Below are 16229 nucleotides of genomic sequence, written 5' to 3'. Positions count from 1 at the left end.
ACTAATGCCCTCGGCTGCTTCAATGGTCAGAGTCTTATGTTGGACCTTGGAAACAAGAAATCAAATATTGGTACCTCAAAGACCTAAAAAAAAGATAACCTTCCCCACGGTTTAAGACTTACACCAGGACTTAAAAATCAAGGGTGATTTACATCAACCCACCCTGAAGTTTGCCTATATTACATCCTCACCCCTAAAAAATCGTTTGTTACATTTAAACCCAAAAAATTAACACTGTTAGACTAGTGTTAGTTTTAAAATATAAAAAGACATAATTAGCCTCGTCCTTCTTCTTTTTCTTCTTCTTCTTCCACAGTGGAGGACACATCCGAGCAGTTGAAGTCAACCGACACCAAGGGCTCATCGAACACGGAGAGGATGCCCTTCAACTCCTTCTCGACACTGTCCTTGAAGCCTACGTTCACCTCTTCCGCAAAGGTTTTATTGGAGACCTGTACCACCAGGTCCACCACTGACATGTTCAGGGTGGGCACATGTGCCACGATTCCATTGAGCTTGCCCTTGAGGGTGGGGAGAACCAATGTGACGACCTTGGCAGCCCCAGTGGAGGTGGGCAGGATGTTGAGGGCAGCTGTATGGGCACGGTGCAAGTCGCCCCTACCACGTAGGTGGGGATATCACCCTTTCCAGGGGTGGTGATGAGCACTTTCTTGGCACCTGTATGGGTGTGTTTGCTCGCACCGTCCCTGTACATGAACACTTGGTCCCTTCAATCACCAGGTCGATCCCAAGATCCTTCCATGGTAGGTTCATCGGGTTCCGATTCGACACCACCTTGATGATCTTGCATTCGATGGAGATGCCGTCGTCGCCGACAGGCTTGACATCGGCTTCGAAGATGCCTAATGTGGAGTCGTACTTGAGGAGGTGGGACGCTTGGTTCACACCGCCAGTGTCGTTGATGGTGATAACATCAAGAGGAGAATCCTTCCTTCAGTGCCAACACCTCAGGAAGTTCCTCCCTATCCTCCTGAATCCATTGATTGCTACCTTCAGCTTAGCCTCCACCACTACTCTCTTCTTACCATTTCTACAAGCCTACTCAATAAAGTGAGTAATCATCGTCATCAACAACAACAATGAACAACCAATGAAGTTGTTAACACACACCATATACACCACCACGTCAACTGATCAGGAATCAATAATTAGTAACTAGCAGAAAAGCTCAATTTCATTCAAGGTTTGGCTTTTACAAAGTTTCTACTAAACCAACCCTGTTTTTAAAATCAATTTTTTTTTATGTTTCTTATTAATGAGCCAAGCCAAACACACTTGATTCATTAAACATCTAATGCATGCTCAACTGTGGCCCTGCCTGATCGTGATCAATTCTAACTGATTAGTGCTTTGTGGGGCCTTTTTTCTCCAGATAGTTTACAAGAAGAAGAAGAAGGAGGAGGAGGAGGAGGAGGAGGAGTGTAATTATGTCTTTTTATATTTTAAAACTAACACTCTAACTGTAAATTGTTTGGGTTTAAATGTAATAAATGATTTTTTAAGAGGAAAAATGTAATATAGGCAAATGCCAGGGGAGGTTGATGTAAATCACCCAAAAATAAATCACATCGAGACCCCTGAATTGGTGAGTTTTTAAATGAAATGGCCGATTTCAACCGGTCCCTAAATTTAAAACCCTGAATGTATGTTTTATAGGCCCTTCGGAAATCTTTCTACCCTTTCTGCGACGTACTCCCGCTCCTCTACTCTCTTTCATTTTTCCATTCAATCTCTGTTTCTACCAAAAAACAGGAAAAAAAAAAAAAAAAAATTCAATCTCTGTTCCGCAAATAAAGAAGAAGAAGAAGAAGAAGAAGAAGTAATAAAGAAAAGAAGTCATCTGTTCCACCATGAATAAACTTTGTAAAACATTAGCAGCAGCTCTTTCGTCTCCTTCAACGGAGAAACGGCTTCTGCCCCCAGTCTTCATTCTTCAATCTTCACTATACTCAACGACACCATGTACGGAACAGACACACATTCCAAGATCCAAAACCAAAAACAAAACCAAAACTGAACCCTCGGAATCCAAACTGGAGAGTCCAGGGTTTCCTCCTCCTGCAGCTGCTACTAATTTTACCAAGAAAGAGATCACTGATTGGCCGAGACCGAGCGAAATACCGTTTCAGGTCAAGGTTGCCAATTCCGTCAGTCTCATTGGATCCATAGCAATGCCGGTTCAGTTTGAGTCGTCTCCTGATGGAAAGTCCTGGGCTGGTACTATCATCACTCAGGGGAAAACGGCCGATTTCCCTGCTATGTGGTGCGTTAATTCTTCATTTCTGTTTGTATTTGTATTTGATCGAACCTTGTATCCAATATTTACTATCTGGTACCGTTTGTTTATTCTGCAATTGCCATTGACTTCATGATACAATATTGAATGCGTTCAAAGTTTGGTTGCATCAGGTTTTTTGGAAGCTTTGGCCAATTTTATGTGACATTGAACCCTAAATGAGTTTAGTAACCCAAAAAAAAAAAAAAAAAAAAAAAACACATACACACACACAATGAGTTTTGGTGCATGTGGGTTGCAACTTCCAGACGGTGTGCAATACATAAGTTGTGATACGTGCACATGTATGGAGGGCCAAGTCTATGCATGGATGTTCATGGGATGGGGTGTCAAGTTCATATGTGAAGTTACTTAGGGTGGGTTAGTTCCTTGTGTCAGTTATGGAACTATATATTAATTACTTGAGTTGTTAATGGAAAATAACAGGATTTATCTCGATACTTTCCTTTAGTGGAAGGTTAGAGGTTGGGTTTCCGTTGAAGTGAACTGGTTGGAGAGTTTGGGTTTCTCTCACATTGAGCACATTTCGAGAGTTTTCATTCCTCTTGAATTTAATTTAATTGCCCTAATAGAAAGATCGTAAAAGGTTGCCTTGTACAAATTGCCAATCTAGCTTCTTTCACACGCACACACTCTCTCTTTCTCTATTTTGGTGGGGCAGGTGGGGTTGGCAAAATTGGGAACTAAGGTAGGTTTCCATCAGGGGGTGATTGTAGTATTATTAATCTAACAAGAGCATGTGAAGTTAGTGAGAGGGTCATGTTGTTACCCTATTGATGGAAAGTTCAAGGAAACAGGATCACATAATAGGACAGAACAGATCAGTGATGGGAGAAATATGATACATCGGAATAGGTTTTCAGATCAACACAAATTTCTGTTCGAGTGTTTTGTCTGAAACTGTAGAACAGCTATTCTAAGAATTTCAGAATATAGAGCATGGATCTGTCCTACACAAGGATTTAAGTACAAGTATCGGGTGTCGTATCAGAGGGGTGATTTTAAGAGATGTGTCGTATCGTATCAGAGAGACGCAAGATACATTAAAGATACAAATGGAAATGGTTAAGAAATGCATTAACTTGTTTATAAAGGGTGTACCAATTGCACGAGGCTCCTGCCAAGACGGGGTATGGGGAGAGTCATAATGTATGCAGCCTTACCCCCGCTTCGCGGAGAGGTTGTTTCCGTACTTGAACCTGTGACCACTTGGTCAGAATCGAGCAACCTTACCGTCATGCCAAGGCCCACTGATGGAGTAGCCTTAGGGAGAAGAGGAAAAATTGCACAAGAGGGGGAAGGGATCACACACCACACACGAATTCACTAATTCTAAAATTTAAATTCACTCTAAAAATTAAACATTGAGTTATGTAAGTATATAAAGGGAAAATAAAAGACTACTCCTACTTAGACTCTAATACTGAAATAAACTCCTACTTAGACTCCAAATATAAACCTACTTCTCTACCTCCTACGTATCCTACTCAAAGACAAATAAAAGATATAATGTAAAACTAACTACAACTAGCCCTTGTTAGACCAAAAACCTGGGCTGGACCGGTTATTCTTGGCCCTTGGCTTCCACAACCGGTCCTGCTGGTCCAACCAGGTAAGTGCAACTATATCTACATCAGCTCTCCCCTTCTGAAAAGAACTCGACTCTGTCGAGTTTGGATGAGGTCCAAGAATGCCGTCAGAGTCGATGCGCTTGATGAGAAAAGTACCAACTGTCTTCTTGAGCTTGAGAGGGGGAAGATCCTTTGCTGGAAAGAACTTCATCTCGAGGCCACCATGCTGAAAAGTGTATGTATTCTTATATCCACAGTGCTTAGTTTTCTTGTCGAACATCCATGGGCGCCCCAGAAGAATGTGACAGACTTTTAGAGGGAGAACATCACATTGAACTTGATCGATCAGTCCACCAATGGAATACGTGAGCAAACACCTTTCATGAGTTTTCAGATTATTGTTGTTCACCCACCCAACCTTGTAGGGGTTTGGATGAGGCTCAATTTTCAGTTCCAACTTGCGAACAACATCTTCAGCGATAACATTGGTACAACTGTCGGGGTCGATCATCGTATTAGACAAACTGTCATTGCATCGTACTCTGGTTTGAAAGATATTGTTACAGCGCCAATCATCCTCCTCAAGAATTTTCTGTGTAGTCAAAAGAGGATGGATCACATAGAACGGTCGAGGCTCACCATCACTATCACCATCATTAATCTCATTAGGATCATGATCACATTCAACCTCCAGATTTACTATTCCTGTTTTCGGTTGCTCTTCTGGTGCATAGGGTATAAAATTATCCTTGTCGATGTAGGCTAACAACTGGTTAGGACATTGATTAGCTCTATGCCCGTACCCTTTGCATGAGAAACATTGAATAGCCTCCTTTGGAAATGCTAAATTCCTGTCATAACCACGCTGAGGTGAGGAGTATGGCTGATTAGGTCGTGAAGATGACATGTCTGAATCACGACGAGGTGGAGAATACGGTCGGCTAGGTTGTGAAGATGCCATAGATGAAGCACTAGCTTGTGATCTACTGATTGGCTTTTCCTGTTGAGATGATTGTGGATGAATAGAATTAGAACCCCTAGGGAAAACATCTGTAAATGGTCGCCGATTGTATTGACGTTTCAGACTCTCCTCAACCCGATAGGCTATCTGGACAACGTCTTCCATTGTAGGCAGTCGGCTAGAGGCAAGGGTGGTACTAAGTTGAGGGTGCAAACCATTGCGGAATTGTGCCACCAATATTTCTTCATCCCACTCAAAATCCGAACGAGTAGCCAAATAATAAAACCTAGCAACATATTCTTCCACGGTCAATTCTCTTGTTTCAACTGTGCAAACCTGAGATGCATGCGTTGCTTGTAATCAGAAGGCAAGAATCTCCAGTTCATGACTTTATGCATTTTAGCCCAAGTAGTGACTAAACCAACGCCTCGGGTTCGGTTCTGTTGTTGTTGCTTGATCCACCAGATTCGGGCCGTGCTTTTTAGTTTTGCCTTTGCAAATAGGATCTTTTGGGCCTCAGTTAACCCGTACCATCTGAAGCATAGTTGTCATGGCATCGCCAAGGCGGCGATTTGGCATCTTGGCGGAAAAGAAGTTCATGGCAGTGCTACGATTTACGTGACTCACAAATGGCTGTCGCCATTGGTTGATAGGCATCGCCATGGGCGTCAGGTCACGCATGATTCACTAGGCGATAGATTTTTTGTACAATGTAGGGTGATTTTGATAGGGCTATGTTGATTTTTGATTATTTGATGTTGCTTAATGTTGGTTTCATATGTTATAGGGTATAAATTGTAGGCTTGTAGCATGCTAAATAACTTTAGAAAATAGGGAAAATAAAAAAGTAGCATACTAAATAACTTTAGAAAATAGGGAAAATAAAAAATGACACATGGGCGATTTGACCCCCATGGCAACGCCATAACGGACGATTCATTGCCAAATCTATTAGTCACCCCTCCACCGCCTCGGATCGATTTGACGCCGTGACAACTATGATCTGAAGAATGTCTCTAGGTTGTGGATCCAGTCAAGGTACAGTTTTGGATTATTGCCTCCATAAAAATCAAGGACATCTAATCTTGCTGCTCTTTCTGCTCCATCATCATATCTACCAGTTCCATATGGTGGCGGCGGTGGTGTATGATGTGGTGGTGGATCCTGTGGAATGGTGTTGGAAGAATCCCCAGATTGAATGGCTCTTTCTTTTATCTGTTGCCTCCAAATAAGCAATAGAATATTGCATGGATTTCATCATTGTCATAATAGCTTCAAATTTTACATCAGTTTCTCCTTTATAGGAGTTCAGTTGTTGAACAACTTCACTATTGGCTACCATGGTGATGATTAACAAAATTACACTCAAAGAGTAATGGCATTATAGTAATTAGATGGAAACTTAAAGAGGAATGGCAGAATGGTAATTATCTCTCTTTTTTTTTGCAGGGATGGCAGAACTGTAAATTGTGAAGGTGCACTTTAAGTCACAAAGGAAGACATGTGTTGGGAAAGGGTCTAATTGGAAATAAAGAAGAATATGGTATAGAAAGAGATAAAGGATAATGGGAGGGGTTTGGGGGAAATAAACAGAATTAAAGGGGTAATTTTGAAAAAGAGGAAGTAGGAAAAAGGAAATAAAAAGGATGGGGTTGGGGGGTTTGGATTACCGACAAGAGGAGATATCTCTCCTTGGAGACGTTGGAGAGAGAGCAATTAGCTGCACGATTTGAGGCGAGCAATCGGTGACAGAAACCAGCTATGCCTCTTCGTCTCTCTCTTTCCCTTCGTCTTCTCTCTTTGCTTCTACTTCTTCTTTCTTCTTCTTCTCTAAATCTTCTTCTTTTTCTGATTTCTGTCTCTTCTGTTCTTCTTCTTCTGTCTTCTACCTCTCTGATTTCTGTTGTCTCTTTTGTTTTTTTCTTTTTCTTCTTCTTCTTCTTCTTTTTTTTTTTCCTGGCTGTCGGACAAAGAAAGAGGAGGCAGGGGTTTTTTTTTTCCTGATTCTGCTTGTTCTCTTCTTCCTCTTCTTCCGCTGCTTCTTCTTTCTTCTCTTTTCGCCTTACTTCTTCTTCTTTTTTTTTTTTTTTTTTTCCAGTCTCTGTTGATGGGGTATTTTTAGGCAGAATTGAAATTGGGAGGAAGGAAAGAGCGATGGGGTATGGTAGGGCAGAATGGAGCTTGATGGTTATGGGAGGTGGAATGGAGTTGTGTTTGAGTAGGGTGACAGGGATGATAGGATCCTTCGGCTTTGATACCAAATTGATGGAGTAGCCTTAGGGAGAAGAGGGAAAATCGCACAAGAGGGGGAAGGGATCACACACCACACATGAATTCACTAATTCTAAAATTTAAATTCACTCTAAAAATTAAACATTGGGTTATGCAAGTATATAAAGGGAAAATAAAAGACTACTCCTACTTAGACTCTAATACTGAAATAAACTCCTACTTAGACTCCAAACATAAACCTACTTCTCTACCTCCTACGTATCCTACTCAAAGACAAATAAAAGACATAATGTAAAACTAACTACTACCAGCCCTTGTTGGACCAAAAACCTGGGCTGGACTGGTTATTCTTGGCCCTTGGCTTCCACAACCGGTCCTGCTGGTCCAACCAGGTAAATGCAACTGTATCTACATCACCCACCCTCTTTGACGTGCTTATGATACATATGAATACAATTTTTTGAAGCATAAAACACCTAATTATGCAATATGTAAATATATATCAGCTTAATGCAAGGATTTGAATCGTTTACTAATCTAGTGGTGTATAAAAAAATTTATTTTTGAGCACCAAATAAAAAAAAAGAAAAAAAAAAAAAAAAAAAAAAAAGAAAAAAAAAAGAAAAGAGATATGCAACTTTACCACTTTTTTGCCCAAATCTGTCTCCATCCCTGATTCAAGCATTGTAAGTCCCAATACTTGTTGAAACGGTGAAGCTAAGGGTCGTTTTTTAATATGAAATGATTTCCTCCAATTCATATTGAAGAGAAATACAAGTTTACAAGGCCTTCAGTTGCTTTTAGTTTTGTATCTCATTCATGGTTTCTGTTTTACAGGTTTAAAGGAGACATATCAAGTACCGTATTGGCCTGTATTGGTCCGTATTGGTCCTGTATCAGTTGATACAAATTTTTTTATTTTTTTTTCTTAATATAGTGTCAGTAAGTATTGTAATGATGCCGTCAGATACAATACGATACATACCATTGCTTAAAACCCTGCTTACACTAAGAAAAATAGGTTAAAACAGGGTATCTGTTTGGGAACAGAGTAGACTGAATAAAACTACAATCTGAACTGTAAGAAGAGACTAGATCGAATAAAAGAATAGTTAGCATAGAAAGATAGATAGGATAGAAATCCACTTAACTGGGAAGTGAATTCACTCTTCCACGAAGGAATCCACCTTAGCCTTCACTTGGAATCTACCTAAGCTTGTACTGAACCACAACATTTTTTTCACAGAAATCTGAACTGTATTTATTGTGTTTGCTAACCCAAAGTAGGATAGCCATCTGAAATTTTGCTTTTTATTTTTCTGCTAATTTCAAAGCTACCGTAACAGAACACTAGGATAAATACCAAACCAACAATATTTTGGTCGAAATTTCTGTGTTTCGCCGAAATTTTGGCATGTTTCGTGTCTTTTAGATGAAACAACACAGTGCACTTAGGTTAAAAGCCCTATTTCAATGAGAGCCACAGAATGAATGAGCTCTTGATGAACCTCCCTACAGTTCAGTTTCCCCCTCCTAATCCTCCTTCCCAATGGTCACCATCGTCGGGAGCCCCCCTTCCACCTCACCCCCCTCTTCCCCTAAGCCACCCTCTATCCCCAATCCTCCCTCTGACCTTACTCCCTCCTTCCCAGACCTTGGGTGTCTGTTGCCAGCCCCTCCTACTCTGTTCCCAGGGATGGACATACTGTTCTTTATCCCTCCTTTGTGAATGACAAGAAAATTGGAGTCTGCCCTTCAGGCCTCCTTGACCCTAAAATAGCAAAGTGGTAGCACTGTTTCATTGGGAATTTTTTGGGAAGTAGGCTGCCATTCAACATTGTCAAAGCCTCGTTACTCAAGCAATGGAGGATCAGCGGCCAGCTCTCCACCTTCATGTTAGATAATAGAATCTTCATTTTCAAGTTCTCCTTAGAAGAAGACGAGCTCTCTGCCCTAGAGGGAAGGCCATGGCTTGTTGGAAAGAAGCCTATGTTCCTGAGGCTCTGGGATTAGTTCACTATCTTCAACAAGGTCGACTTCAAATCCATCCCTGTTTGGGTGGCTATCCCTAACCTTCCTCTCCATTATTGGTGCCCTCAAGGGCTGAGTATTGTCGGATCAATCATCGGCAAACCTCTTGATGCAGATGCACAGCCTTGGACCGATCCAAACTCGTATGGGTATCCAAATGGAGATGAACTGGATCCAATCTGGGATTAAAGTTATCAATTTAGAACCAAAGCTATTAGGATCTTTGAGATTTATTTACTTCTATTTTGGGATTACATGCAATCTTGTATTTTGTTTGCTTAATTAGGAGATAGCTGTTTCCAATTAGTTTCAATTAATTGAAGTTTCCAATTAGAATAGGTTACCTTTAATGTTGGGATTCCGATGGAGATTGCAGAGTTGAATGATGAATTGGTTTTTTTGGTTGAAACATTTGTGGTTTTGATTAGTCGTGTGATCTTCTTTCCTCCACTTGTGCAATCTCTATTTCTTTCTCCCTCCCTTTTTCTTTTCTCTTTCTCTCTCCTTATCTTCATCTTCTTGTGTTATTTCTGCCATTATGGAACCTGCAAAACCTGAGAGAGACTCGATCAATCTCCTTCCTTCCTAACCCTCTTTATCTGAGACTTTGGGGGAAGGACATAACCACCTGGGCGATCAAAGCCCTCATTTCAGTTGCTGAAAGTCCCTTTAAAATCAATTATCATCCCTGCACCTGAGACCAGTTTTTCTCGCCGCTAGGTCAAGGGTTGCAGAATATTTTAACCATTAGATAGTAAGATTTTGGGGCTGATATCCCTTGCTTCCATGAGGGCTAGGAGTTGCGATCGTTCTGCTGAAATCTCAAGTCCAGCATGCCAAAGTTGAAGGAGTTCTTCCCCTCCTTCTGCTGGGTTCCGCCTCTTGTCTTGGCTGAAGGTAGAAGATAACCCACGATTCCCTTAGTTTATTTTTTCCTTTCCCTTTACCTCCCACCCATTCCTAGTTTACCCCTAGTGAATAAATCAAACCCCTCTCATACCCTGTTCATCCTACGTGACACACTCTCACTTACTTTGTTGAAGTTATGCTATATTACAATTCTGCCACCCTTTATTAGAAACTTCAATCTATTTATGAAATTGCCATTATTCTTTGATATTTGAGTGTTTTTTTGGATGAATAAATAATTCATTACCAAAGAGAAGAATATACAAGGGGGAAAGAGGGGGGCAAAAGGAGCAAAGCCCTCAGAGGAGATGGGGGGACTAAGCCCTACTATCTAAGGGAGACATCAATGGGGGGAGACCCCAGGAGACAACAATAAGCATGTTCTTTGGGGTGTCACGAACTGGGCAGTGGCGGAGAGATCTAAGCTTGGAGGTAACATCAAAGTAGATGGCTTTCCAAATCCTTTCAAAAGAACGAGAGTTCATCTACGAAGATTTCGTTCGATCCAAAGGTGGTTGATGGTGACGCAAAAGGCGAGCTTTCCGACTGTCACATATGGAGGAGCCACTAAAGGTCATGTCAACCCAGATCCATTCGCGGGCAAGCGGAGGATGGGATGGGTGGAGGGCAAGCATGAGCGGAGGGCCTTCTTCCAAATGGAAGTAGAGAAGGCGTAGGAGAAGAAAAGATGGTCGACATCTTCAGTATCATTCCAGCATAGACAACAGGAGGTAGGGACCTGAATGTGGCAGTAATTGAGGGAGGACTGTGCTGGGAGGCAGTAAGATAGGGCTTGCTAGGCGGTGAAGCTATGACGAGGAATGTGCTGTTTAAACTAGATGATATTTCGCCAAAGAATAAAAGGGTCTTTGGAGCGGATAAAGTTCCAAGCAGAGGAGGAGGTGAACAAGCCCGAGGAGAGGGCACCCAAATAACGTTATCGTCTAATCCTCTATAGCCAGGGGGAATGGGGGGAGGGAGGACCAGAGATCCGCCAAAGGGGGAGGGAGAAACGGAGGGGACCAACCATCGAGGGAGAGGATGGAGGCCATGGTGGCGGATTTGGTAGAGCCAGAGGAAAAGATGATTCTGGGGGAGACCAGGGGGAGAAGGATGCCAACAGGGTGCCAAGGATTAAGCTAGAGCAAGCTGGAGGAGCTGTTGCCAATAGTGTAGGAGATGGCAGAAAAGGCGAGGGTCTGGAGTTGAGAATGCTACGCCAAATCCAGGAAGCATCTGGGGAAAGGGAGGCCGTCTGAAGGGAGGTCCCATAAGCGATCCGATTCCAATTTTGGAACCTGAATCCACATCACCTCTGTTTTCAGGACAAGGAACCAAAATCATGGACAGATTAGCCTTCGCTCGTATTTGCGTAGAAATCTCTGCAGCGGAAACTCCTCCATCTTCTGTCACTATTAAAGATGAAGGAGGGTTCCCTTTTGATCAGCAAGTCTACTATGAATGGCTCCCCCCTAAGTGTGATATCTGCAAAACCTTTAGTCATAACACAAAATTTTGTACTACCATCCCTTGTAAGGCTGCAAAGCTCCCCTCCGGTGAAACCCTGCCCCCTTGTGTTAGTGCTCCGCTGGCCAGACCGCCTCTCCTCTGCCCATCTGTGGTCAAAAAAAGCTCCAGCGCCGCTGTAGAAAGTGCGACCTTATGGAAAAGCCCCTCCCCTCTGAGGGTGATTCTCTGCATGTCAGGCCTTCATCCTTAGATCCCTCGAACCTGCAGCTATTATCCGCTGGTATCAACAGATAATCTATCCTGCAGTCCTTGTCTGACAAAGAAGATGGAGAAATCTCTGTGCACTCCGATGATTTTGGCTCGGATGTCGAAGAATCCTCTGATGCTCCACCATAGACTTCCCATCCTCGATCTGTGACCCTCGGTGGCTGTCCACCTCGTCTTGTCATCTTCGCTGTTGATGCTGGTTCTGCCTGTCTTCTATGTTCAGAGATTTCTGCTGCAGACTCTACTTTAGCTTTGCGAATTCCCTTTACCTCATCTGCTTCTCACCCTCTTCATGAAACCCTTGCATCTGTCCCTATCACTCCTCTCCATGATCCTTTGACTCTGGTTATGGACCCACCATATCGCATCCTCCACGCCCTCCCCTTTCCACCGACACTACCCTTCTCTTTATATCGACCATCCTCCATACCGAACCGGTCCACCTTTCTCCTCAAACCGAACCGTTTCTCCCAATATCTCGACCATGCCACTTAACCCATCTCCCATCCCCTTAGGTCCGACCCATCCTCCTTTATTAGGTATTCATTCTATCCTCACCCACCTCCCGACCCTACTCTGTTGCTGCCTATGCGGGTCTCCTCCCCCTTCCTTCGAGAGCTCCTTCTTTATTTGATGTCTAAACTCAGGCGCCTCCTGAGAGTTCACCCCTTTGATGTAGCCCCTCTGTCGCTTACGCTTAGCCCCTATAGGAACACACATTGGAAGGTGTCCTCCCTTTTCTCTGGTTTGTGCAGGCACCTCCTGTGCAATTCGCCGTTGCTGGGCTTTTACCAGCCCCTTTTGGCCCTTGTTCTCTCTTCTCAGACCCTCCGCCGGCCTTTGCTCTTAGCAATTCTTGCTCCTCCCTAGTAGGCCTTGCTGCCCAATTGTCGGAACACATCTCAGAAGGTGTCAATTCTTCTTTCTGGTCTGCGCAGGCCCATCCTACATCTTGCTACTGGTTCTTCCATCACACGCATTCCGTCTGCAACTGCTATTGGCAATTCCTGCTCTCCCCTAGCAGGCCTTGCTGGACAGCTGTCGGAACACACCTCGGAAGGTGTCCCTTCTTCTCTTAGGTCATTGCAGGTCCATCCTGCGCACCCTTTTCCTACTGGCCTCCCGCTAGTCATCCTTAATGACAGAATGCCCCTGAAAGTTGCTCGCTAGAAGGATTCCTCCCCTCGCTAGTCAATTATTTCTACCGCCTCTTCCAGGCTATCTTCTAAGAAGCTTCCAATTCACCTTCCCAGGTCCACATAGGCCCTAACTGCGCATGCTCACGCTGATGCCCATACAGGATGCGTCTTTGAGGGTCTCTTCCTCCTGCTTCCTCGTCTGCTGCTCCTCTTGGAAAGTCTATTGAGAAGGCCATGCCCCGCCAAGTCCAAGGCTACCCTGCATTCCATTTCTGGTTCAGTTACTCCCCCTTGTTTGAGCTCCTTCTTGTGGTCTAAGTCTCCCAACTCTGTCTAGCAATCCCCTCTGAAGGAGTATTAGAGGCGGCATAAATCCAAGCCTAGTTTTGCCTCCCTTTAACCCTCTGCCAGCTCCACCGAGCCTTTGATGGCCCGCCCCCTTCCTTCTCTATGACTCTTTGGCTTATTTGGAACGTTTGGGGCCTGAACTCCCTTACAAAGTATGCTGACATCCGATCTCGTATTTGCACGTTTGCCGACATCTGCTGTCTCCTAGGAACTAGAGTCCTTGAGTCTAATGCATCCCGTATTGCGAATTCTATTGCCACCTCCTTGCCCTTCATTTCTAATTATGCACACTGTCCCTTGGATCCTTTGGAATCCTCTCAAGATCCAAATCTCCCCCGTTTCCTCCTCTTCACAATGCATTCACCTCTCCATTTCTCATCTCAATTGCTAAAACTCTTGCTTTTCCTTTGACTATGCCTTAAACTGTGCCCACAAGAGGATCTCCCTTTGGGCTGCCCTCCGCTCCCTTCCTTGGGGGATTGCGGGTGACTTTTAATGTTTCCAAGTTCAGTCATGGAAAGCAGGGCGGTGAGCCAATCGACTCTTCGGCTGTTGATCCATTCAATGATTGCATTGATGACCTCAGCTTGAATGACCTTATATGGACGTGTTTCAATCTCACTTGGGACAACCATTATCAAGGGTCCACTAGAGTTGCTTGCATACTCGATCGAGCCTTAGTGAACAAATCTTGGCTCACCTCCTTTCCGTCTTCTCATACTATTTTGGTCACCCTAGCATTTTGGATCATTGTCCTATCCTGCTCCATGACCGCCCTTACATCTCCTTCGGTCTCAAGCCTTTCAAATTCCATGTGGACCTCCACTAGGACTACCTCCACATTGTCAAACAAGCTTGGGACATTCTTGTGCAAGCTTTCTCCTCCCCGCTCATAGACTTTGCTAGAAAGCTTAACAATGTTAAATCTGCCTTCAAATCCTGGAGTATCTCTTCCTTTGGCAACATCTCCTCCAGAGTGTCCATTTGAAAGGCCAAGCTTGAGGCCATCCAGGTGACGCGGATCCGGATTCAAAACTCGGAATTGGATTGCTTAGGGGCCCATTCAATAGTGAAATAACCAAATATCAAGAATAATGGCAGTTCTGTAAATAATGTGAAATTTCTATAAAGAGTGGCATACTTGTAAGGTTTTAGATGGTTAACTATTGGAAGGACACAAAGGTGATTAGTATTTATTAGGTAGGGGTAAACTAGGAAGCAAATTAAGAATATGGGACATGAGGGAATAAAAGGTTTAAAAGGGGGTATAATGGGAAAACAGAAATTAGGGTGAGAAAATAACTCAGGATAGAGGTGTTGTCTTCTTCCTTGGGACCAAAACAGGGCAGACGAATGGGGAGAGTTTCAGTTAGAGAAAGCTTCTTCACCAAGCCTCGGTTTGACCTGAAATTTCAAACGATGGTCGTAGCAGAAAGTCTTCTATGAATCCAGCACCAAAAGACCTCGACAGCCCAGATCTGAAGTCTTTCGAGCCTGCAACTGGGTTTGGCTAAACTCAGATCTGAGTTTGGTTGTGATTTCTCACCAACAGAGCCAAGTTTTGAAGGAGATGTTCTAGGGTTAGTGTTGCCTGAAAGGTAGCAACCTTCGCCCACAATCTCTGGTTCAACCGATTGGAAGTAAACCTTCGGCCAAGCTTTCTTACACCTGATGTTTCAGCCCATAACAGGGTATCGAAAGAAAACCAGAAAATAATAAGGATGAAGAAGAAGAAATAAAGAGGAAGTTGGAGAATGGAAGAGAAAAGATGAGGAAATGTCAAAGAGGGAGAAAAGAGGGGTTCGGCCAATAGCTTCAACCAAAGAAAACTACTCATTAAATTTCAACATTTCTTCAAAACCCAACTAAGCCGTTGGGTACAAGCTGGTATTTAAAGACAAAGTAAACTAGTATCTTATTTGAAACTGAAACAAATATTGCATCTACTCTAAAATAGAAATAAAATCTCACTCAAATAAGAATCACATTTGACTACCAAACTAAGTTCTAAATCTAAAAAGGAAAGAAATAGAGAAATGGCCCTAAATCCAATGTGTAACTACATCAGCTCCCCTGGTCTTAAAAGAATTCAATTCCGTCGAGTTAGGTCGTGCTCCCAAGATACCCTTGTAAATCTACCGATGAAGGGTGGCACGTATCTCGAAGTAAATGACGGGAATGTAACTCCGTGAAGCGGGAGAGTAGGTTGATGTGCCACTGGAGCAGAGTACTGTCGCCGATGTTGCATGTTTGATAACGCGTGTGGCATCATTAAGTACGTATGGCCTCTTTGCTTCACCTTGAAGGTGTTCCGTGCACCATTGTAGAGAATACCAGCATAATGTTGCCAAGGTCGCCCTAGAAGAATGTCGTAGTGTGCCAATGAGGTAAGCAAGGCACATGATATTGTAGCGGCCCAAACTGTAGATGTACTCGAACAACTGCAGTGGCCTCTTCTCGAGGTGTGGGTCCAAAACCTTGCACGTAAATCTTCTTGAAGAGTTGCTTCTATGAAAGGTTGTGTGCTCGAACAAATTCAGCAGAGACGAAGTTTGCTTCTGCCATGGTATCAACAACTGCATGAATATCAGCAAGATATGAACCGTGCAGGAGAGTACCCTTTGTCTGAAGAGAGGAGCCTTGTCAACTATTCTGTTTGAGAAGGATATAAGACTAGCGGAATGAACTTCGACATCATCATAATCATCATGGCCAATATCATCTTCTTTGAAGGGAGTAGGATGTAAATCAGGATCAACATCATCATTGTTCTCTGTTGGTTGCTTCTCTGCTACATTCACAGAACGAGTCCTATTGGGGCACTTGTTGGAGTAGTGACCCTTCTCGCCGCAATTATGGCATTTGACGTTCTTCACCCTAGCACTATCCTTGTTGAACTCTGACCTCTTATCTTTCACTCTACGATATTCAAGTTTTTTTTCTTCCATATGTAGTGGAGTTCTATAAACTGAAGGAGTCTTGAT

General features: G+C 43.3%; 1 protein-coding gene and 1 pseudogene across 1 annotated transcript in view; one reads left to right on the top strand and one right to left on the bottom strand.

Annotated features, from left to right (window-relative positions):
- Nucleotides 1-275: 275 nt before the first annotated feature.
- On the bottom strand, nt 276-1305 carry LOC122061661 (annotated as a pseudogene).
- A 350-nt stretch (nt 1306-1655) lies between these two features.
- The window catches only part of LOC122061260 (protein OSB2, chloroplastic-like), a 55880-nt gene continuing 41306 nt past the window's right edge, over nt 1656-16229 (top strand). The window contains exon 1 of the mRNA XM_042624474.1: nt 1656-2284. Coding sequence (XP_042480408.1) covers nt 1872-2284 — 413 coding nt within the window. The 5' untranslated portion in view covers nt 1656-1871. The remainder of the gene's footprint in view (nt 2285-16229) is intronic.

The sequence above is a fragment of the Macadamia integrifolia genome, chromosome 14 (genome assembly GCF_013358625.1).
Source record: "Macadamia integrifolia cultivar HAES 741 chromosome 14, SCU_Mint_v3, whole genome shotgun sequence".
Classification (NCBI taxonomy): Eukaryota; Viridiplantae; Streptophyta; class Magnoliopsida; order Proteales; family Proteaceae; genus Macadamia; species Macadamia integrifolia.
Note: the sequence above shows the minus strand (reverse complement) of the source record. Positions and strands in the feature narration are given on the sequence as shown.